Below are 23,926 nucleotides of genomic sequence, written 5' to 3'. Positions count from 1 at the left end.
TCCAGTTCTCACATAAAGGATCACTACTCAAGCCCCTTCTTCCCTTTACGTTGTGACTGGAGGCCATCGGATTATCCTTTCAGTCTGCAGTAGTTTTCTCTGTTCAGTTTTAAAAGTCAAGAAGGAATTTATGCTCAGGTTAAAGAGATGATCGAAAAATAGCGTCACCCTACAATCTGTTTGCCAGACATATCTGATTTTTTTCTCTCTTTTGCATATTTAACTTCATGCTAAACCACATCTTTTCCACTACACTAAATATTAGGAGGAACAAATTTTAATTGGACTTTCACTTGGTTGCACCTTAGGCCCATCCTACAACAGTACTATTCGTTAGTACTGCTATATACCATTAACTGATAATAATAACAGTACTTCCTCAGGATATGAAGGCTGTAGCCAGATGCCTCCTCTTTAGAGAAATGGAACAATACTCCCCAAAACTCAATCAATATCCTTTCTGTTATTTCCTTCTTCGTTTCCCCCCTTTCAAAAATTTACAACTGGCATAATAATCTTCCTGATTTGGACAATTAAGCCCTTGGGTTATTTTCAACTCTATTCATTGGATGTCTTATGCTGACTGATTGCATTGTTTTTATATTTTGCAATCCAACTTGAGTCTAAGAGAGAGATGCGGCCTATGCCCAAAGAAAATAAACACAAAAATATTTGCTTCCCCTGCACAAATTTAAACAATGTCTAAAACAAGGAAAATAGTACCTCATATATTTCTTTGGTCATCAAGGCACAAAAAGAATTGCAAACTATGTTAACTTCAACAATTTATTCTGAGAATGAAAGAGACCAAGGCTATCACTTGTTCCAAGTCTGAGATGGGATTTGAACTCAAATCCACACCCAACACCAGATCCAGCTGGCAAGAAACAGACAGCAAGGACTTAAATTCAATTTGTAATTCTAATCCGTGCTCTGACCTAATAATGAGGGGGGTTAGTCTTAAACCATCTCTTTTAGGAAGAAGGAAAGGAAACTGACAGTGGAGCTGTGCAAATTGCTGGCCTAGAACTGGCCTAGAACTTTCTGTCTAAATCTGAACACTGGTGAAAAAGTAGGGGAATATCATCCCCATACTCTGCCCTAGAATGCTTTGAATCCAGTAGCACCTATAAGACTAACAAAACTTGTGGTAGGATATGAGCTTTCATGAGTCACAGTTCACTTCAGTGAGCACAAACCACAGGAGATAAGAACCACTTTAGTACCCTGCTCCATTGGCAAAAGCATCTGACAGGCCACTGCTGGAAACAGGGATTCTGCACTAGATGGACCTTTGGTCTGACCCAGCAAGATGGGTCGTTTATGTTCTTTATAAAGGGTGGTAAACAGGCCTATCAGCAGCTACAAACCATTCTAAATGAAATAAAGATAAATAAAATCACCATGTATTGCACTCTTGATATGGGGCAGGGAGGGGAGAGAAACAGTGTCAAAAGGGGATCAACATCACTTTCTTGCTCTGATGCAGGTATATCTGGGAGGCCACTGCTGGAAACAGGGATGCTGGAGAACTACATAGACCCTGGGCTTAATCCAAGGCATCAGCTTATTGATATCTCAGGTTTTGGACCATAATGTCCTCAAAGCTACATTTCATCACGATTTCAAGCCACTTTGGAGATTCTGGATGGATGGACAGAAACCCAACAAGCAGCTGAATAGGGATGCTGGATTCACTAGACAGCCCATCTAGGTCAGTATTGTGTACTCTGACAGGCACTAATTCTCCAGGATCTCAGGCAGAGGTCTTTCACATCACCTATTCCCTGGTCCTTTCAACTGGTGATGTCAGTCTTTGCATCTGGGACCTTGAGCATGCTCTAACACCACAGCACTTTCTTTTGCATAAACAAAAAAATTCAGAGGGGGGGGGACACATGTACACAGCCCCAAGCTCCTTGGAGAAAAGAGAGGATAAAAACATACTAAATAAAATAACAGGATGATTTGAATCTAGTGGCATTTTACAGCTCTATAACATTTTCAGGGCATTATCTTCCAAGAGTCAAAGCTCCCTTCTTCAGATGAGATTCAAGTGCAATATCACATTGAAGACCCACAAGATTTTCAGGGTCTAAGCTTTTGAGAGTCAAAGCACCCTTCTTCAGCTACAAAACCGCACTTGTTTCCCGTGGAGTAGCACAGAACGCAGGTAACCACCGAGTTCTCCAGTATGTGACCACAACTCCTGCCCATTTCAATGGAGCTTGTATAGAATTAATCAGTGGATTGAGCCCTTTAGGTCAGAGCTGTCACTTCTTTCGCCTTGTCCTTCATCTACAACGGTCACACAAATATCTGAAGAAGGGAGCTCTGACTCTCAAAAACTCATACCCTGAAAATACTGTTGGTCTCTAAGGTACCCCAGGACTCAAATCCTGCTGTTCTACTGCACACCAACATAGCTACCCATCTAAGATTTTCAGAGTATAAGCTTTCGAGAGTCAAAGCACCCTTCTTCAGATACAAAACCACTTGTTTCTCATGAAGTAGCACAGGATGCAGGTAACCACCAAGTTCTCCAGTACATGACCACAGCTCCTGTCCATTTCAGTAAGACTTGCACAGAATCTGTCAGTGGACTGAACCCTTTAAGTCAGATCTATCTGTCACTTCTTTCACCTTGTCCTTCCTCTACAGAGGTCACACAAATATCTGAAGAAGGGAGCTCTGACTCTCAAAAGCGTATATCCTGAAAATCTTGTCGGTCTTTAAGGTGCTACTGGACCCAAAACTTGCTCCTCAACTGCAGGCCAACACAGCTACTGATCTGAAACCAAATAAAATAAAATTTATTTATTTACATTATTTAAAGTCTGCCTTTCTCAAGACTCAAGGCAGATCACACAGCAGAGTCAATTTCCAGGACATTTCAATCATCCCTGTCACAGGGCACATAAAGGTAAATTGACAGAAGATTTAAAACCAGCAGAAATCCAGCACAGAGTTGAGGAAACGCCGAGACAGAGTATAAGCAGCTGCAAGACTGACATATTCAATAAATACTGGACTTCCCAGTAGGTTCAGACTTCAAGCAACGGATAGCACATAGCAACACATAGCAGTAACGGCAGGCAAACAGGAGTGACACCTGTCGAGCCCACCACAGCCCTCCGGCCCCTCCCCGCCTCTAGGCGGCTGCACCTTCTCAAGCGGAGCGGGTCTCTGGACCGCCAGCGAGCGGGCGAGCGACAGCACCGTGTTGAAGTAGAAGCCCCGGGACGAGCCGGGGCTGCTGGATTTCTCCGAGCGCGCCGCTGTCACCGCGGCTGCCGTGGCGGCCGCTGCCGTGGCTACGGCCAGAGCCGACATCTTGCGAAGGCGGCTCCGAGACGCCTCCGAGTGTCACTCTGCGCCGCACATCCCTCGCCGCCTCCCCTCTCCCTCCACAGCCCGCTTCGGCCGCTCTTCTCGCGAGAACACCTCGACTTTCCCAGCCCCTATCCTCCCCGCGGAGCTAGAACGAGATTAGAAGCCTGCGTTTCCGCTTTGGGGAGCCCGCCCCCAGCCTCCATTGGTGAGGAGCTGGAGGAGCGGCGGCGCTCTATGCTTATGCCGTCTCTATAGGAAAGGTCCGCTAGACTTGCTCCCCTGAGGAACGGAGGAAAGCCGCGCCGTTTGCACAGCCGGAAGTGACGTTTCGCTTAGCTTTCATAATACTTTAAAAGGGCAGGTGGCAAACATGGCGGCGTCCGGGCCTTCTTCACTTCCGGAGTTGTACCCTTCCAAAAACACAGCTGAGAACAACAATGCTGTCCTTTGAAAACAGTCCCCGGTGCTTTTTCAATTTAATCTAAACCGACGCTTCTTTTTTTTAATCCTTGAAGCGAAACTAAAAAAAAAAAGCCACCATCACCTTTTCTATCCCTCCGTAAGGCAACCTTTGGTTCGGTCTTAGGGCTTCCCTCTTGTGTCGCACTTCCGCCTGAGCTCCCCCCCCCCGGCTTTCTGCAGAGATGGTTTGGTCCATGGAGTCTCTGGGTGGAGTGAGGCGGTGCCTCCCCCTTCGCTCGTGACGGGAAGTGAAAAAGCCGAGAGCTCTCAGGAAACGAGTGGCCGACGGATGGTGGGTGAGCGAGCGAGCGCGGGGGTCGAACGGAGGGAAGGAGGCAGGCCGGGGATGTTGTGTGGCTGCTTCTGTGAGGGGATTTCTCCAGGCTGCTGAGTTTAAATTCCTCACTTTCTCCCTTTCCTTTCCAATTATGGAGGTTGGTGTGCCTTTAAATGGGCCCCTCTGAGGTCTGGCCTAGATAGGGACCATAGACTTCACCACTGTGTTGCCTAACGTCCTACCTGTGCTTCAAGTATGATCCTACTGGGTAGTTTATGTGTTGTCTAATGTCAGCTCTAGAACTGCTTATGTTGTCTGATGGCAGCCCTAGAATTGCTTGTGCTCTGTTCTAGCATTTCTTCAACTCCGTATTGGATTCTTGCTAATGTTATCTTTGTACACTTGTATTTATTTGCCCCATGGCATTGTTTATAGAAATGCCCTTGATGCTGACTGTACTAATCTTGCCCTGTGTAATCCTCCTTGAGTCTCAGGGAGAAAGATGGACTATAAATGACATAAATAAAATGAATAAATGAAGGAGGATCCCCTTGGGTCTTCCCAGGACACACGCAAAATCTCTCCCTGCACATAGAAGAGCAGCATGTTGGGAAGAAAGCCTCTGGCCCTGACATACTAGCTTTCCTAAGTACAGGGAGCCTGTATGCAGTGTTGTTTTATTCAATGTGTGTGTTCTTTTATGCGAAGGAAGGTCGAAGCAGTTCTACTCACTTAGTATAACTACACGTGTAGTGTAAGAAAAGTAGGGCTTGAAGGTGGTCTCCACAGTATTTCATGTTCTGCAGGATTTGAATCTAATGGCACCTTAGAGACCAACAAGTTTTTCTGGGTACGTTTTCTAGAGCTGCTTTAGCATAGGGTTTAGTGGTCATGTTGTCCTGTCTGTTGCTTTAAATATGATCCTACTGGGTAGTTCTATGTTTGTTTAAGGTTGGACTTAGAATTGCTTATGCTCTGTTTCAGCATATCTTCAACTCTGTATTGGATTTTTGTTGATGTTATATCTTTGCAAATCTGCATTTATATGCCATGTGTACTATAAGTGACATACATAAAATAAATCAGCACTATGCTGGTTTGAATCCCACTAATTCCATGAACTCACCAAGTGGCCTTGGGTAACCCACTCCTTTCAGTCCCAGCTCCCCAGCTGTATTGTGGGGATAACAATAAAACTTTGTTCACTGCTCTGAGTGGGGCACTAATCTGTCTAGATGGGCAGTATATAAGTACATTGTTATTTTTGTTGTTATAATTAAAGTCCCTTCTTCAGATACAGATTTGTAAAATACCTGACAAAGGGACCTTAACTCTCAAAAACTTATTCTCTGAAAAACTTGTCTCCACGTTGCCACTGGACTCAAATCCTTCTGTTCTACTCCAACACAGCTACCTACCTGAAATTATTTTATGCAGCTATTTATACTCTGCTTTTCTCCCCAGAGCGGCTTACAACTTCGTTCCCTGTTTTATCATCAGAACAGCCACCCTGTGAAATAAACTAGGCAGAGAGTGATAGATTCAAGGTCACCTAGTGTGCTTCCATAGCAGATATTCCAAGGTAGCTTGAGACTCTAGAAAGCCACTATCTGTCAGAATCCTCAGTGGTGATGTTGATAGGTTGACTCAGTGTAATTTTCATGCTTAATGGCTGAGCACTTATGCATCTGATGAAGAGAGCTCGCTGACTCATAAAAACATATTCTGAAATGAATGTTGACATTCTCTGAGGTGCCACTGGACTCCTGTTTTCGGTTTGCTACCACATGCTGACACGGTTACTCATGAAGAATTATCAGTATACAGCAACTTGTGTATTCATGTGCAAGAGCCAGTGTCGATTAGTGACTAGAGCAGTAGTCTTTGATCTGTTGCCTGGAACTGTGCCATAGTTGGTTTTGCTGTTGTTTTGAAGGGAGATACTGCTTTTTGGAAGGACTTATTGCGACTGCCATGCTTTGAAAGCAAGGGCACCTCTTTGCATGCATGCTGAGAGGACAGCAAAAGGAGGCCACTCAGCAGTGGAGAAAATTCCTTCATGGCTGTATCCTTGCCTTGTTCCTTGCTCCCCCTTTTCTTGTCATGGTCTACTTTGATGTCACATGTGTCCAACGTAATCGGTCCCATGCTGCCACCTTAAGAATAAAAGTGGGTCCTGAGTCTGGAAAGGTTAAAGCCCACTGGGCTACCGCACCAAGTTAGTGAAGGGAGCCATATCCCTACTGGGCTGTCACTGGGTGACACTGGACCAATTGCTTACTCTTGGCTTGATCTATCTCACAGAGTGATCCCAAGGATAAAATGGTGGAGAGGGGAAGTGACCAGGTATGTTGATGAGCTCTGAGCAGGAGAAGAACTTATAAATAAGTGTGTAAATATGGAGGGAGGATCTGATATTTAACATCAAAAGCCAGGTGTCTGTGGGCAGGGATGATGGAGAAGGGAGATGGGGATGGAAAGGGTTTGGTCTATATATTCCCTTCTGAGGTGAAAATTTGTTAAAGTCATGATTTCAGTCATGAATTAGGAGGACTTTATTGCTGTTTTCGACACAAGCTTGTTGTTTGATAAATCCTTAATAAATATTTTTTCACAAAGGCTTTATTTTCAAAAGAACTTCCTTCTAAAATGGAACACTTCCGATTTTGTTGTTTTGTTTGAACTTTGCCTTTCTCATTACATTGTTTGCATTTTGCACATGTACCTGTCTTACACACAGGGTAGAGGAATTACAGTAAAATCAGGGCCTTTTTTTCAGCTGGAATGCAGTGGAATGGAGTTCCGGCACCTCTTGAAAATGGTTACATGGCCGGTGGCCCCGCCCCCTGATCTCCAGACAGAGGGGAGTTTAGATTGCCCTCCACGCCATGCGGCGTGGAGGGCAATATAAACTCCCCTCTGTCTGGAGATCAGGGGGTGGGGCCACCGGCCATGTGACCATTGTCTCGGAGGGCAATTTAAACTTGAAAAAACTCCTCCCTTGTTCCAGCTGGCCCAAAGTGACATCATTGTGCGTTCCTGAGTTCCACCACCTCTTTTCCCAGAAAAAAAAACCCTGACTGAAATGCTTCCAAATAGTCTCGTTTACAGCCTGATGTCATCTTAGGTTTTGTTTTCTAAAATCAAATGAGATTAAACTCAGAAATTTATCCCTCAAGTCTTTTGGAATATGTTACTCAGTTTTCACTTTTGTTTCAACTGTCTGCCCCTCCCTCCCTGCTTTTTATCTGCAGACTTTCTTGTTCAGATCTACTCCACCCCCAACAATTTTCTATTGAAGGCCATTCCTGAAACCTTGCACCTTTAGAGATAACTATGTATACAAACTGGTGCAGAGACAATAGCACTGATCAATCAATTAATTATATACTGATGTTAAGCATGTTTGTTCTAGGGATATAGCTCTCATTAGAGCTGCTTGGCTTTTCAAACTCAAACTATGACTCTTATAAGATTGCCTGCTGGGTCCCGCTGGGTAGAATGGTTGACCTTTCTAAATCTATAGAGACGGCTCTTGGAATCCCTTTAGATTTGTTCCCTAGCAGAATTTGTTCCGAGCGATGGGTATACTTTTTCTTTAAAAGTTACATGAAGTGATAGACTTATATAACTAGAAGTTATAATCTTCATTCTGTGATGATATTGTTGAGCTTTGATGTATTTGAAGTTAAAACTGTCTTTATGTAGATTATTTTTACAAAAAAGCATTTCAACAATACCATCCACATTTACATTCAGGAAAAAAATCCCATTTTAAATTTTTTTTAAAACTACTTACTAACACAGTTGGCTTGAGAAATCCTGGAGCAGGGAGCTGTGTTGCAAAATGTGGTCAAAAATACTCATGTTAGTGCTGCATCTCGTATGTCTGCTTGTTGCTTTGTTCTGTTCTAGTTAGCTATGATTGGCAATGTTGTTCTTGAATTTTTACGCTACATTGCTATGTATTCTTAGTGGGAAATAAGCCCCATAGAAATCAGTCACCCATTGATCACTAATTATACCATTGTGTTTTTTTGTCGTTGCTTACTTAGAAGTAAAGATAATTATGGCCATTTTTGGATACAAATCCTTTACTAGGTTGTAACAGTAAGGCAGTATCTCTAAACTCTAACACAGAAGTGTGTTGTGTACTTTTGCTTAAATATATACAATGATTGCTCAGGTTTTTTTCCTGCTAGACACAGCTAGCTATAGTTTTGCTTACCTTGGATTACATTGTGGTTACACAGACGGCCTAGTTGGTTTGTGTGGTTTTCTGTCATTATCATTGTGAGTGTTGTTCTGTGCATCATGAACAGTTTCCAAAGCCCATATAGATGTGAATAAAATCAGGAGATTAAGCAGAGTGCCTTCAAAATACTGTTTCGGGTTGTTAGCCATATTGGTCTTCAGCAGAAGAGCAAGATTCAGGTCCAGTAGCACCTTAAAGACCAATTAAATTTACAGAGTATGAGCTCTCATGAGTCAAGCAAAGCTCATACCCTGGAAATCTATTCGGTCTTTAAGGCGCTACAGGACCCAAATCTTGCCCTTCAGAATACTGTTGGATGACGAGGAGGAGGAGTTAGTACAGTCCAGTGATTCAAATTGACCAGAGAACAAAATTAACCACTGATGTTGGATTGGATTATATAAGGCCTTCTCCTGTTTGTGCAGTGTGCCTGCTAGTTGTGGAAGTTGATGAATGATCTCTAAAAACTGGAGGCAATTATAAAATATATAGCGATGGCAAATGAGGAGGAATGCCAGGATAAAAATATGATGGATGCTGATGTTACAGCAAAATAGGGAATGAATTTCTGTAACAGCAAGATGTACATCACTTTTTGTAGTTAAATTAAACAGAAGTATGGTGGAACCCTGAAGACGAATGTAAATTTATTCCAGCATAAGGTGTTGTGAGTCAAACTCCCTTCATCAGTTGAATGCCTTTACGTAAGCTATGTACTTCTGGATTGTTGTATGTAATGTAAACATATCTTAAGGATAGTTTGTTTCTTGATTATTGACATTTAAGTGTAAAAGAAATGTATAAAGAACTACATGGAATGGCTATGGGAATATATCCAACTTTTTTTGAAGCTTTGATGATCCTCTGGTAGTCTCTTCCTTTCCACATCTCTTCCTTTCCATGTTTCAGATCTTCCCATCGCTGTTTTTCCCCTCTCCTTGTTCAAGTATCTCTGCTAGTTTATAAATGGTGGTTGAATGTGTAAATGTCTTGTAAAAATCCTTGATATTTAGACAAACAAATCACTAAAATTTAAATAAGAAGACTGAAATCCTGCTCCGTCGATCAGTTAGAAAGCAAAACAAATCAAATTTTGATTGGTAATCTTTTGATAGCATCGGTAGTGGTAGCAGTTGAAACAGGCACATATGTTGACGTATTGTTGCAAATTCTAAAAGGGGTCCAGTCTAACTTTCTAATATATACACATACTAGTCCCTGCCCGTACTGATCAGCCCATCAAATGTGTATTATAAACTACCAGAGTTCAAGCACAAGTTTTCTGCAGAAAGATTGCTACCAAACAGACACTTTGAGAAAAGTTAAATGAACGGGGAAAGACAAAAGTGTGATTTGGCTCCCTTGTTTTGAATAATTTGGTGTTTGTGGTTTCCTAACTAGATAACATATAGTTGCCTTTTTGACTTTCATTCCTCTAGCACATTGATCCTAAGGGCGATATTTGGCAAATTCTAAAAAATGAAGGAGAACTAAGTTCTACTGTTTTGGGGTTGAGGGAGAGGGTCTTAATTGGCTGCTCTCCTTTGTATATGTCAATCCATTTTATCTATTTAAATATTAGTAAAAATTATTACTTTTCAGAGTTTGGCTCTCCATCTCATGGATTTCAGCTGTCTTTGAAATGAAGAAACTGCTCAAGATCTGAAGGACATAGAATTTATTCTGTTCTGCCATTGAGTTGCTTACGTTCTCAGTATTAAAAAAGATCAGCAGCTGTAATAATGTCTACTCACCCGAAAAGCTACAATCCTTTTGATGATGATGAAGATGATGACTTCAAGCCAGTGAAGTGGAATGACAGAAATGATGATTATGATGACCCTGCTGAAAGGCAGCGCCGGGAAGCTACAGATCAGCAGAGGTATCTGCAGCAAGAAGTTCTGAGGCGGTCCCAGGCCACTGTGGATAGCACTCATCGGTCACTTGGCCTCATTTACGAATCGGAACATATTGGAGTAGAGATGTCGGAGGTAAGCAAGAAATGAAAATAATCCCCAAGTACTGTCCTGCAGTACATCTAAAAAAAAGAGAGAGAATACCATGTTCCTGATCTTACATGGGTGAGATCCGTCACTTACTGTGCCCTGTCTTTAAGCAGAAACTGGTTCTGTTGTGTACAGGATATTTTCTTCCAACAACAGGTCTTTCTCTCTCCTGTGATGCTCTTCCAGATCAGAAAAGTCCCCGTGTGCAAGGGCAGCAGCAAATGTAACATTTGGGATCCCAGTCTGTGTATAACTCAATGAGTTGCCTATAATTGCACATTAAGCATCCCAGTGCTAGGCACTTTCAGTGAAACTTACTTCCAAGAAAGTGTTTATGATTGGAGTGAAAGAACTGACTGGTTAACTACGAGTACTTCATTAAGGATGAGGGCTGTACAATGGAGCTGAGCACTCGGGCCCTGAAAAGCTTGCTACGGTAGAGAGACATATACTTTATTTGTACGCATTTGACTTATACCCCAAGTTATCAACCTTGCCCAGCAGTATTTATAACTGCTACTACATGTGCCAGTCAAAACAGCTTATTTCATTAGTACAGAGGTTCATAATTTTTGGCCTGCCCAAATCTCTGCTTACCACTGACCTTGCCCTTTTATGACATCATGCCACACTTCAGAAGCATTCGTAGCATCAGAGGCCCAATGCAATTACTGGGAAGAGTTAGTGTTCCATTCTCGGTTTCATGCTGGGGTGAGGTGTACTTAACCTTGTTGTGCTGAACCTCTGAGAGGTGTGCAAAGTTTGCAAGATTCTGCTGCTCTTCTGGCAGAATAAAAATAGATTTCCCAGTATCTGTGCTTCCAGAATATATGCTTATATCATTGAAAATGAGAACCTAAGGAAACTACTCTGGGCAAGTAGAATTGGATAAGTATTGGTGCATAATATTTCTCAAGGAAATAGTGTTCACCCTCTTTGTCTGATCATTCCACCATCTGTCTTTTAAGGAAAGATAAGCCAGACCTGAAGAACTCAGTCATAACCATGCCAGTGGTTGTAACAGATGCCATGACTACCTATTTCAATCAGCTCCTATCTTAATAATCTATGCTTGGTTTATTAAGACTGTTCTCTCCAAATAATTATTTCCTCTTATTATGATGCATATAATTAAATACTTCTGCTAGGCATTTAGGGTAGGTCAAACTACTAATTATTCCGTTTAGGAGGGCCTGTCTCAGGAATGATGGCATTTCTTTACAAAGACTTTAAAAACTGTTGTGGAGTATTGTGTAAAATGGCTAGTTATGGGGAGAATTTGCCTATACCTTTTTGCCCTAATGAGATTGTTTTCCCGGTTGAGAACTTAAAGTCCTGTGTGATTAAATCTGCCTTCAAATTACTTATAGTATTTATATAATTATTTATATACCATCTTTTCCAGGCTCAAAAGTAGAATTTAATTTTAAAAGTGTCAAACTGTATAATAACACCACAGTGAACTAGGCAACCTCCCTACAATTGGCAGCTCCAAAACTCGGCCAAAACAGCACATACTCTCACTAACTCTTATTAGCCTTCCCATAAGGGTTAGTGAGAGGATGCTGATCAAAACAAAAAAAGTCTTCATATGCTAGAGGGAGATAGACAGATCTCCTTTGGGAGAGAGTTCAAAGCTTTGACACCATGAGTGAGAATGTCCTTTCTTGGGTGCACCTGAAGCAGGGCATCCAAAGATGACCAGAGTGGTTGGGTAAGTTCATATAGGAGTAGGTTGTCCTTAAGGTATGCTAGCCTCAAGGTATATAAGGCGTTAAAGGTCAATGGCAGCACCTTGAATTGGCCCTTGAAGCAAATTGAGAGCCAGTGTAAACAGAACAAGACTGGAATAATATAGTACAGTCAGTGTTCTGGTAGCACCATTCTGTACCAGCTGTAGCTTCCAGACAGTCATCGAAGGCAGACTCACGTAGAGCCCGTAGCAGTAGTCTGATCTATATCTTACCAGGGCATGCACCACAGTGCAAGATCTTTTGTGGTGTCAGCTGTTCATCTGCTCTACATTACAAAGATGTTGTAAGGATTACAATGTAATGTGAAGCACATTGTGTACTTGGGTTATGTTTTACATTTTTATATCTCCCTCTCCCCTAAACCCAATTCCCAATTATTACCAAGCTGTAAGTTTCTAGAATGGCTTGTGCCTACATTCTTCCCTCCTTCTGTTTTTCTCCATTACAATCTAAAATAGACAAGCACCATGGGATCAGGGACCTGTCTTTTCTATATAACCCTGTAAAATGCCTTGTATGCTAATGTTGAGAAATGTTATTTCTCAACTTCAAAATATTATCCTGAGCTTGTATTATTTCTCAAGTGTTTGAAATAGACTGGAAGAAGGGTTTTTGTTCCTATCATTGCTGTAGAGGAACTACATTTAAGATCAACTGAAGTTTTTCCTGAAGTCTCAAGCTAAGGTCAATAAGTACCTTCATGTTTCCTTTTAAAATCCTCGAGACCTTACTGAAAGAGCTTTGTGTCAAAGGAAAAGGTGTCAGTCAAGCAGTACTGCAGATTCTTCTAATATAGAGATGTAGTTCTAGACCAGTTAATTGGTCAAATGTTCAGGCTGTGATTTGTAGAATGCTAAACTTAAGATGCATGAAATTGCATACATTTGGTTAAATTTAATATTGGCAGAATCTTAACTTCCTCTTCTACTTTCTGCTATATCAGTGTTTCAACCATTTAAATAAATGTGGAAATGTGAAAGATCACTACTAAGTATCTCTACCACCACATACCAAGCACTGCACTGCAACTCACTGAAGAAATCTGCAAATTTTGACTTTTAACTTTAATTTTAAATTTAACCTTTTAACTAACTATTAGGGAGTGCGGTCCTGGAAGACTGATTATTTGAGAAGTTCAATAGCTGCCTCCTTTTTCTGTAGGAGCTTACACGGCAGGGTGAAGCTCTGAAACGTAGCGAGCGAATGGTGGACAAGATGGAGCAAGATTTAAAAACAAGCCAGAAACACATCAACAGCATTAAAAGTGTGTTTGGTGGCTTTGTAAATTACTTTAAAGCCAAGCCGCCAGAGACCAAGCCTGAGCAGAATGGAGCCTCTGATTATCAAGCGAGCAACAGGTAAGTTACCTCAATGGGAAGATGTGAAATAAATTAAGTTGAGTAGCATGTTTCCAGTTCTTATGACCTGAAGCAAGCCTTGTGCTAATCTGTTTGGGTTTGTAAGCTAAGACGTACTACTGAAACCAGGAAGTAACCAACTGTGAGTGCATGAGGGAAGAAGGGTAAGAGGAGAGAACATTCAAGTCCAAGAATCTGAAAGAAAGTGAATGTACGGTACTCAATTCTGTGTTTGATGTTCAGACTCTATCTCTGCCCTAGATCTGGGAATGATTTAAAACACAGTAATGAAATCTTTCTTGAACACTAGGTGCTCACTGTGGCACCTGATCCATATTATTGTATGCTTAAATCTGAAGTCTTTGAAATTAGGAGATCCACACCCATTGCCAAGTCTTGAGGAGTTATCTAAATGAAGCCTCTTTCTTGGTGATTTACTAGTTTTATACCTATATAGCCAACCTTCCTCTAAATTAGAACCAAGGCAGCTATTGATACAAAAATATAAAGGACTCAAAAGCATACAGCCTGCTTGGGTATACATTTAAATGATTTCAGTGTGTTGTAAGTTTGGAAACATTATTTTCCCCTGTGTTCTACTCAGTGTTATGTACAACTATCAGCACTCCCAATTTAAAGTGAAACTGAACGCTCATCTATGTTGTTTTGTCTTTATTTTAATAATCTTTTTTCTTTTGCATGTTTAGTTGTCAAGTTATTCTGTCAAGTAGTGTAGTGTAGTGGGGGGGAATTTTAATCCTTTCCTCCACTGACATTTTCTCTGGAAAAAGTCTCTCCAAGCCACTATCCAGGTTCTCAATTGTATCCCAGGATATTTTTTGCAGTGGTCTTTGGGACTCGTTTTCTAGTGACCTGGCCTTGTTGAGGTAGGTATGGATCTAAAGGGAATTGTGGTTATGATTGCCATGATTTTCATTTTTACCTCAAAACTAATTGTAAAAGGTGATGGTGAAATCCTGCCCAAGGAAGATAGATGTTCAAAAGTAAAAACCATTGCTGTTAGTGGAAGGCCCGTTTCGAACTGCAGGCAAACATATAGACAAAGGTGTACTATTTTCTCTGTCCCCAGATTAAAAGAAGCCATGACAGTTAGTAAGGAGCAAGAATCAAAGTACCAGGAAAGTCATCCAAACTTAAGGAAGCTGAATAATTCAGGTTTGTTAAACCTAGTTTATTGCATTTGCTTGCAAGTTGCTTTGCTGATTCTTTTTAGCTCCTCAGCTCATTGAGTGTCATTTTAAAATACTTAGACATATTTATAGACCTATTTTGTGTCAGGAATTGCTTGAAAAGTGTGGTGGCCGTATAAATCAGTACAGGATTCAAGCCTCATGAGTAGCATGGAGCGTATGTTTGATGCTGGCTCTGTATCCAGCAGTGCACTGCACAGCCATTACATACTTTTACTTGAATTGGTAGCAGCCCTTTGTGGGCAGTGCTCAGTGTGTATGTATTTAAATGTATATGTTCACAGGCAAAGAATTAATTACATTGCAATGTGCTTAAACGTTTCATCATTTCACAGGCTCAGTCTGGTCACTGGAAAGAGATTGCCTGTTCCAACTACATCTCTTCCCCACCCCCCACCCCCATGGTCTTCCTGCTCAGGAAGTTTCAGTGGGGTGCACAAAAAAGAGAAATCACTTCCCGTGTGCCACTCTACTATGTTTTCTCAGAGATACCAAGGGGGAAATGGCAGAGGGACTCATTTGTCTTTTCCTGTAAAAGGGAGAGTAGAACAGAGATGTATGAGAAAGAAAGCCTCTCTCCCTTCTTCTCTACCTCCCACTCTCTCCAGTGACATACCAAGAGGAGATGAACAGGGATTAGTAGTGACTTACTGAGGTTTTCTCCCATTCATAGCAGCCTACTGGTAAGTTTGGTTATCAACCATGGTTCCAAAACATAAAACGACAAGCAGATTATGGAAAACCAGCTCAGATACTGGAGTAGTGGTTTAATATGATTTCTGGGCAAAAGATGGGCTAACGGTTTTGGATCAAGAATCTTCAAGGGCAGCCCGCATACTACATTGAAGTAGCCTAGTACTGGTAAGCGACTTAATATGCCAGTGTCATAGTAAATTATTGGCCTCTTGAATGAAACAGTGTTTTGATGATTACAAGGCATGAATAATGATTGGCAGGTCTGAAAGAGCTGCAGTGTTCCCATAGAACTGTAAGCAAGCTTAATAGCAGTTAAGGGTTCCAGTAACAAAATAAGAAGCCAAAACTACTCCCTTAGAGACAGAACTGGCACTAGTGAAATTATCGTCTTTAATAAGCATATCCAGTGGGTATTGAAGGTTGTTTCTTTCTCCCTAGACTGCAGTTCCGAAGGAGCCAGTTCAAATTCTTCTGTCCCAGCAGATAATTATCCCAAGAATCAATATCTCCGATCTTACCACCAGAAAGTTGACAGCAATTTAGGTGAGAAGCCTGAGCTGCTGAATGCTTTTTCCTCTGTTAACTCATAAGTCTCACTGATTTCTGTAAGCCTTTCCAGCCAGTGTTTTATGTGCAGCACTTCTGCATAGTTTGTTCTCTTGTGTTTTGCCTCCCTCAGAACCAATTGTATAGAAGAATGTGGTTGGCTTTACCCAGACCAGAGAGCTCTGCCCAGGCTGACCCAGAGCTACAAGGTGGAGGCCAGCACTGGTGGGGCAAACCAACTTCTGTTGGGATGAAAGCCAGAACAGTGCTGTGTGCTTTTCAAATGCACTGCTTTTCCTGACACCAGAAGTGGCCACACACACACCCCTCCCCTGGGCCACCAGGGCTTTTGCAGTTTTTTAAATTGTCAATTTCATTTCAATAGAGCAACGTAACATTGTAATAAAACCAGAAGCAGGTCCTCTGAATTCCCAGCATTCATTTTAAATTAGTCTCTAGCCCCTTCCCTTGTAGAGATATAAGGGAAAAGGCATCTCTCTGCAAAGGCCGGGGTTGGAGACTTGCTTTTTAAAAATGAAAGCTGGCAATTGAAAGATTCTGCTGCACCTGTTATTACAATGGTGGTTAGTACATTTGTATAAAATTGATTGTTAAAAAAGGTCAAAACCAAATCAGAAGGGGGAGAAAGGGAAGGCAGGGGGAGGAGTGGTAAAATAATGATGAATGTCCAGTCATCAAAAAGTGGGCGAGAGGTGGGTGGTGATGGGTGGGGCAAAGAAAACTGAAAACACATTATCCATAAGGGAAAAATCAACTCAAAATCAGCTTCCGGAAAAAGATTTGAGATAAAAAGTGGTCTCAAAAGAACCAGAAAAAAAACCCAGAAGAAACCAAAAACCTCAAAGTGAAAACTAAAGGCAAAAAAAAAAAATGCGTGCAGAACTCAGGGGATACATTGAAGCAGTATGGGGCCAGAACCAATGGGGGGGGGAAAAACCATTCAGAAAACTTCCTCTTCATGTGTTTAACCTTCCTGTGCCCAATGTAGCAGGAGATCAGAGTGTAGTGTGCAGACAGCTAGATGCACTGGCAAATTCGGGGGCTTACTTGCCCTGCCATGTTACCCACCACCTCAGAATGCCTTTCCAGCAAAATTGATATCAACATGGGCAATGACTACTGTAGCGAGTTTAGACTAGGAATGGCTGTTAGTGCACCATAGCAGTCCTCCCTAGCTGGTCTGCCAGTCACTTGCTTGACCATGAAAGTTATGTGCGGGAGGCTTAATGAGTGCTGCTTTCTCCCAAAAAGACAACGGTCAAAGAGCAGGGGGTGGTTTGGAACTAGCAGTGTTCTAGGCTGTTTATCCAAAGAACAATCACTCAAGATGGCTTCCAAAATACACAATTAGTCTTCCCCGTATGATGATTATAAACTAGAATGTGTCTTCACATGAAAGAATTACAGAGTGGTAGCATGAAAGTTCATTATTGCGAAACAAAAACAGAATCTGTAGCGCTTGACTGACAATTTTATTGTAGCATAAATGCTTATTGGCTTACATGCCACCTAATTGGTCCCTTTAGCTAGAAGAGCATTCAGAGATTAAAATGAGCAGCACCCATTGCCTTAACCATGGGTTCCTTAACTCAGGATATTGCGAGGCCAATGATACTGTTAATTTGCTTACAAATAAAGTTCCTTGTGCACTCTTTGCATTATTGTCCACTCCCCACTGTGGCTTACAGTAGATTACAGTAGCAGTCCATTAGAGCTGCACCTAGGCACTACGTAAGAATGACTCTTTTCCTCCAACCTCACTCCTTTCTTGTCTGCCTTCTTGCAGATGAAATGTCCTCTGGGTTGGGCCGTCTGAAGAATTTAGCGCTTGGCTTGCAGTCTGAAATCGAAAGTCAAGATGAAATCCTGGGCCGCCTTACCACAAAAGTTGATACTCTAGACATCAATATTAAAAGCACGGACAAAAAAGTCAGGCAGCTTTAAAGAGTTCCAGTCTCTGACTTCTGTATGAGACTCATTCGATCTTTCTATAGACAGACATTGTTGTACTGTTTGAGAAAATGATCTTTTTTTTCTTTGCTGGAATATGACTGGCATGCCTTGTGATTAAAACTACATCACCTGAAGTGCAATATGAGAGATTTAAACCACCTTCTTTGATGTACACCTGCCTAAGGATATTCTTAAGCAGTATATCTTTGAGTCTCTGGCTTGAAGTGAAAAGGCTCTAAACAAAACATATACATCTAATGTGCCACTTTTTTCTGTAGAAGCATTAATTTGGTTTTGTCAGCATTCAATGGGATAAAAATGCATGTGTGGTTTCTTTCAAACAAGTGCTGCTCAATTTTCATTGTTCTCATGAACTGTAGATTTATTATTCATCAGTATTTTAGAGTTTTGGCAAACCCGAGAAATATTGAAATAACTTCCCTTGTATAGTGTAACTTTGCCCCCAAAAGCAAAGCAATAATAAGTAGTAAATAGTGGATGCAGTGACAGGTTATCTGTTGACATAGTTGGTGGATGCCTATATAGTCAAGCCTGGACTTAGAAACTGAGATTTAGTCCAAAGGGCAAGGTCAGTTTTTTTTTAAGAGCTTGTAATATTTTTAAATATACCCCACAGTGGGGTGACTGTTTATGACAATTTCACCAAATTAGATCCATCTCTCTGTTCAATATTTAAACCTCTGTTTCTCCAACATACAGATAAGGCAAACTGCTTTTGCAACTGAGTTTCTTTCAAAAGCAGTAGTTAATGTGGAATTTAAGTCTGCCCTATGGATCCTTGCTGATAACTTTAGTCACGTGCTTGATGACTCCCTATCCCATTAGTCCTAAAAAGTATTTCTGATTATGGTCACATGTTGAAATATGCATCATACTTCCCAGCAACTGCTTTATAAGCAGATTCTGTAATGAGGCTTGTCTTTCTCCCCCCCCCCCCTCCTGTTAATTCTACATAGTGGCCTTGGTGTTTATGTGATAGAAAAGCACAGCATTACAACCGTCCATGCTTCATGGGAACATAATGCATAATGGCAAATACCATCTCTCTAGCCCCTGTGGTGAATCATAGTAGTAACCTCTGGTAATTGCAATAATTAATATAATTGCTGCTGTCACAAACGTCACTGGTGATCTGCTACCAGCTGGGCATCTTGAAGTCTCAATTAGAAGAGGACATTGATGAGAACTTTTACATTGACTTCTGTTTTTAACCCCCAATTAGTTCCCTGGAAACTTGGCAGAAGGCTCAGTGCTATGGTATCAAAACATCAGTTCCCTCCTCGCTGTTACGACAGTTACTTTCTTTGTCCACCTCTCTCATCGTGGCCAAGGTTAAATCTGAATGACTTGTCTCATGTAAGTTCTGTTGTAATCTTAGGGAACGTATATGTCTTCTGACTATCAAAGAATTGTACTTGGGGGAAGGACAAGAGGAGGAGGGGTGAGTATTGGCCTTACTTGGTTTTACTTTCTTGCCATAGGAACTTTAAAATAATGCGGGTGACTTTGTAGAAGATCTGTGTGTGCACATCCTCTCCCACAGCCCAGGAGAATCACGGCACATCCACTGAACGATGGCCACAATTAGATTAACAGAGCCTGTTTTACACGTTGATTTATGTTACGTTAAGTAGTTAGTACTTGATTAATAGCAGAAAGCAGTGATGAAGTGTTAGAGAGAGAATCAGCGGGAGTTTGACTTTCAAGCTTTACTTACTTCATACCATAGAAATAGAACTTTCTTTCTGAGACGGACCAGGCAAAGCAACCCCTTAGGGTTTGCTTTTGTGTGTGTGAAATGGTGGGGGGTGGGGGTGGTTAGATTTCTGTTAGATTCAGCAATGACAGTAGCTGTAGTGTTGGATTTTTCATTATGGTTGAGGGGAAGTAAAGGCAAGTTGGAAGAAAAAGGAGCCTGCCTTCTCTCACCCCCATACCAATTAAGTTTGGTTTCTTTTGCCAACAGGCAGGCTTAGAAAGCTGCACTTTGAATGTTCTTTGCATCATAATGGCAACTGTACCAAGTAAAGTCTCCGTTTCCCCCCTTTTGGAACGTTCTGCGCTTAACACTCCAGCTCCTTCTTAGTTTTGTCCCATTTTCTATATTCTGACATGGGAAAGAAAATCAGCACCCCTGTTGCCATTCTCCCTACCCGCCAACTAATTAGCAACATCAGCTTGGTTCTTGGCCTTTTGTCTTCTACTGGCTTTCTCTGAGGTTGCTGTCCACATTGGGGATGTCTTGTGGGGGCGGGGGAGAAGCTGTGCTTAGACAAATGTGGGCCACTGTCTATAACTTCCCTGCTTTTAGTGACTGCACTGTGCACCATCTGCTGTGACAGAGGGCAAAGCAATGGGGCTAGAGGAAGAAACGAAACAATTTTGTAATACTGAATCCACTCTACAGCAAACTTTTTAAAAAATACTATCTTGTGAAAACCAGAAAGTTATCTATTCCCCTTCTTAAATACGGATTCAGTTATTATTGAAGGTTTAGTTTTTGTAGGCTTAATTTTCTTTCAAGTAGCAGTTCAATACATGTATTTAGAAAGTGTTTTATATTCAGCTTCTAAATAATTTCTTGAGTCCAGGTGGAGGTTGGATAAAAGATGCTCATTAGTTATGTCTGGGTTTTTTCCCCTGAATATGCAGCATAGCTTAGGATTCAGAGAACTGTGAGAAGTGTGGAAGGCTGCATCCTGTACTGGGTAAAGATTTCTAATATATTTGTATTAAGACATAGTCTTTGCCCTCGTTCTTACTGATGTAAACCTGTATTGTACTATTTCATTTTGGTTTTATATGACTGAATGTTCCTCCATCCGGGGCTGAGGAGTGTCTCTGCATGGAAAACTAGCATGTCAAGGAGAAGATAATGCTAGACTGCTGTTTGGAGGAAATTTTTTGTATCGAGATTCATTCTTGATAGGCCTCACTCCCTAGTTTGAAGTGGTACAGTCCACTTTGGTTTGGTGAGAAACTGGCTTTTTTAATGGTGTTCATGGGGTTACTCATTCATTGCATGGGGTAAAAGACAGCGTCGAACAGTAGATGTTTTTCCATGCACATACTGCATTTGTTGGTTACATAGGATACAATCTTCCCAGCTTTGCTGGTCTTTTGGTCTGCATTTCAATGGACCTTGCTCAGGAATTCCATACATACACACATTCTTCCTCACACCATTATTGAGAGGAGAGGAGGTTGCACAGCTGCACTAAGGAAGGTTATGACTTAGTGTATGAGACTCTGGCAACCAAATAGTTCATCGTCTGCTGCAGGTAGGTGAAGTTAAGGATGTTCTCTTGAAGCAGCAGCATTCTTTAGAGATCTTTAAAATGTTTAGGAGTTCTAAAGTGCCCTTTCTTGGCATAGGTCTTATGAACAGTATGCCCCCTCCTAAGGGTAAAGTTTTACAGTCATAGCTGTCCTATATTCAAGTGATGGACCAAAATTACAGGACATGAACTAGTGCACCTACATGATTGCCGCAAGGTCCAGTAGCCACCTAACTGCAATTGCTGCAATGGTCCCTAGAGTTCAGTTTCTTAGCGCAGGATTTCATACCGAAGATACCTTTATAAAAGCTCCATTAGCTGTTACTTCAGTTTAACTGAAATAAAATCATCCAGGCATCGCAGCTGATGGGTACTGTGGCTTATTCGGAGTAGGAAGCAGCTGCCCTGACACTTCAGTGCCTTGGCTTTTTCTTGGAAAATGCGATTCATGGGTTGAACCCCTGCCCAGTTCATTTACTCATTGACTGACTTCCTTTCATTCTGGAGTTCAATTTGAATTCTTGGTGAACACTTTAGTCATTCTTTTTTATTGCAAAAGTGTACTTCTGCAAAATGGAGTGGCTGTACTTCATAATGTCGCCATTTCAGCTTTGGAAAGCAGCTGACACTTAAATTCTCTGTTCATTGATGATGAAGCCTTTCTCTCTTTGTCCATCTGAAGTATAAATTGTTGTGATAGAGATGTGGAAATAACAATCTTTCTTTGTAAGCTAACTTGTATCTTTTGATCAACTACTAAGCTAACACACTTCTTTTTAATTGCAAGATGAGACTGAAATATGGATTTGCAGTTTTAACTGCATTGAACGTGCTTTGGACAGTCGAATGCTTAATAAAGGTGCTTGTTCGTTAAGATTGTCTGTCTTCCTTTCTTGCTAATGCTGGGAAAGTTCAATAAATGCATATGGAAATGGCCAATCCTCTCTCAACACCTCCAAATCTGTAGAGATGATAATGTGTGTGTGTGTGACTGGGAATGTTTCTTGGTGAAACTGAGACAGTTAGCAGGCTAATCCTAAAAAGGATCTCCTCTAGACAGGTTACAAATTTCTCCCCTTCACTCTCTGCTCATGCTGGAAGGAGTTACAGACAGGTTGTGGATGTGGGAAGCAAAGAGGATAAAGAGTATCTAGCATCCTTCAGGAACAGACGTGGAAGTGCCTCACTCTTCATATGTTTTAAAATGACTTGTTTAACTTGTGGTGCCTGATGGTAAGCAAATGGTATACATTTGAGAACAGCCCTACATTCTCTATCAGCCATAACATGTACAGCTCTAGCACCACTGTGACAGTTTTTCTTTGCTTTTTTCTGCATTTCCTCCTCTGCTCTAATCAAGCTAATTATATTTCAGAATGTAACTTCACATCGTATCTTGCCTCTTTGTAACACCTCTCCCACTTTATAACTGGGATATAAATACTCAGATCTCCATTCCTACTTGTATCTGACGAAGAGAGCTTGACTCTTGGAAGCTTTATACCCTGAAAAATCTTGTTGGTCTTTAAGGTGCTACTGGTCTCGAACCGTACTCAGTTTCTCTTTGCTTATTTATACTCCACTTCTCAGCCATAGACTTCTGAGGTAGCTTCCTGATAAAATTAATAAAATCACAGACCTAGAAATCAACTAAATTATAAGAGATGTAAGCAGAAATAAAATGTGCAATATATTTTGGCAACAATTTAAAAAGTCAGCTTGCAGCAACAGGAAGAAATCAGCCAAGAGACTGAATAAACAGATGTCTTGGCCTATGGCCTGAAGCTGAAAATATGACAGGATTCTGACCTACAACCTGAATTGTTCGTCAATGGCTGTGACAGCGAAATGGAACTTCCATTTTCTCAAGCAGGATACCTCTGAATACCAAGTACCATGTTGTCTTTATGTCCTGCTTGCAAGCTTCTCGAAAAACACCTGACTTTCTACTGCAAGACACAATATATAGTCCAATAGGGCTCTTCTTATCAACCTATTTGCATAGTTAACAGCTTATCAAGATGGTAAGTTGATGGTGTATTACTCACTTGAGGCTGTTAGTAGACTTTGTAGTCCTCTCTGGTTGAAACACGGGAACAGCCGGGTATTTTTTCTATTTGTGGTGATGCCTGTATACAAATCCTTTGATCCAATGGATGGGAAACCGGCAATAAAATTACAAGATGCTTTAATACACTGAACCTGAAACTTAAGTTTTAACTTTTATTGAATGGGAATATCCCACATGCCTGGAGAAATACTACCTTTTATCACTGAAGATATTTGCATAGTCAGAGCCTGCAAAGTTCCTAAGCCACTTTCCAAAATGTAATGATCTGCTAAGCCTCCAAGAACATCTGATCATGCAAAAATGACCAAGCGGCATGAAGACATGGTAAACATTTTCTGCAATCTGGCTCTCCCAGAGATAGAAATGGTTAAAGAAATAGCTACTGATTTTTATATATAATATACCGTATTGTATATAATTGTGAATAATGCTAGTCTTCCTTTTAACCTAAAGTGGTTCCAAAATGGCTCCAAGAAGTGAAAAAGCAGGTACAAATGTCATTAATTTTCAATATTTATGGTTCCTGGAATGCTGATTCCCAGCTGAAGCTGGATCCAGGCAGGATGGAGGGATAACTAGTCACTTCCTGCCCCCCTTCTGGGCCAATTGATGGTTATTTGGTGGAGAAACAGGAGCTCTCGGCCTAAGGGAGGGAAGAATAATATGTGCGTGTTGCTCCCTTGA

General features: G+C 41.3%; 2 protein-coding genes across 3 annotated transcripts in view; one reads left to right on the top strand and one right to left on the bottom strand.

Annotated features, from left to right (window-relative positions):
• The window catches only part of PI4KA (phosphatidylinositol 4-kinase alpha), a 105,365-nt gene extending 101,967 nt beyond the window's left edge, over positions 1–3,398 (bottom strand). Inside the window, exon 1 of the mRNA XM_054995735.1 lies at positions 3,166–3,398. Coding sequence (XP_054851710.1) covers positions 3,166–3,333 — 168 coding nt within the window. The 5' untranslated portion in view covers positions 3,334–3,398. The remainder of the gene's footprint in view (positions 1–3,165) is intronic.
• A 608-nt stretch (positions 3,399–4,006) lies between these two features.
• Positions 4,007–22,045, top strand: SNAP29 (synaptosome associated protein 29). Of its 2 annotated transcripts, none has more exons than XM_054996398.1 (6): positions 4,007–4,087; positions 9,930–10,318; positions 13,249–13,445; positions 14,536–14,621; positions 15,791–15,895; positions 17,706–22,045. In XM_054996398.1, exons 2-6 carry the CDS (start codon positions 10,070–10,072, stop codon positions 17,861–17,863), a joined length of 795 nt encoding a protein of 264 aa, XP_054852373.1. In that variant the 5' UTR covers positions 4,007–4,087; positions 9,930–10,069; the 3' UTR covers positions 17,864–22,045. The 2 variants fall into 2 exon arrangements, with proteins under 2 accessions (XP_054852373.1, XP_054852372.1); XM_054996397.1 differs by having other exon boundaries at positions 4,032–4,091.
• Positions 22,046–23,926: the final 1,881 nt, after the last annotated feature.

Source organism: Eublepharis macularius, chromosome 13 (assembly GCF_028583425.1).
Source record: "Eublepharis macularius isolate TG4126 chromosome 13, MPM_Emac_v1.0, whole genome shotgun sequence".
NCBI lineage: Eukaryota > Metazoa > Chordata > Lepidosauria > Squamata > Eublepharidae > Eublepharis > Eublepharis macularius.
The sequence above is the reverse complement of the archived record's forward strand: the minus strand, read 5'-3'. Positions and strand labels throughout refer to the sequence as shown.

Excerpts from the sequence above, each read along its gene's own strand:
- SNAP29 (XM_054996398.1), top strand. The coding sequence starts at position 10,070 with ATGTCTACTCACCCGAAAAGCTACAATCCTTTTGATGATGATGAAGAT. Across the intron at positions 10,319-13,248 it reads TTGGAGTAGAGATGTCGGAG|GAGCTTACACGGCAGGGTGA; the intron begins GTAAGCAAGAAA and ends CTTTTTCTGTAG. Across the intron at positions 13,446-14,535 it reads GATTATCAAGCGAGCAACAG|ATTAAAAGAAGCCATGACAG; the intron begins GTAAGTTACCTC and ends CTCTGTCCCCAG.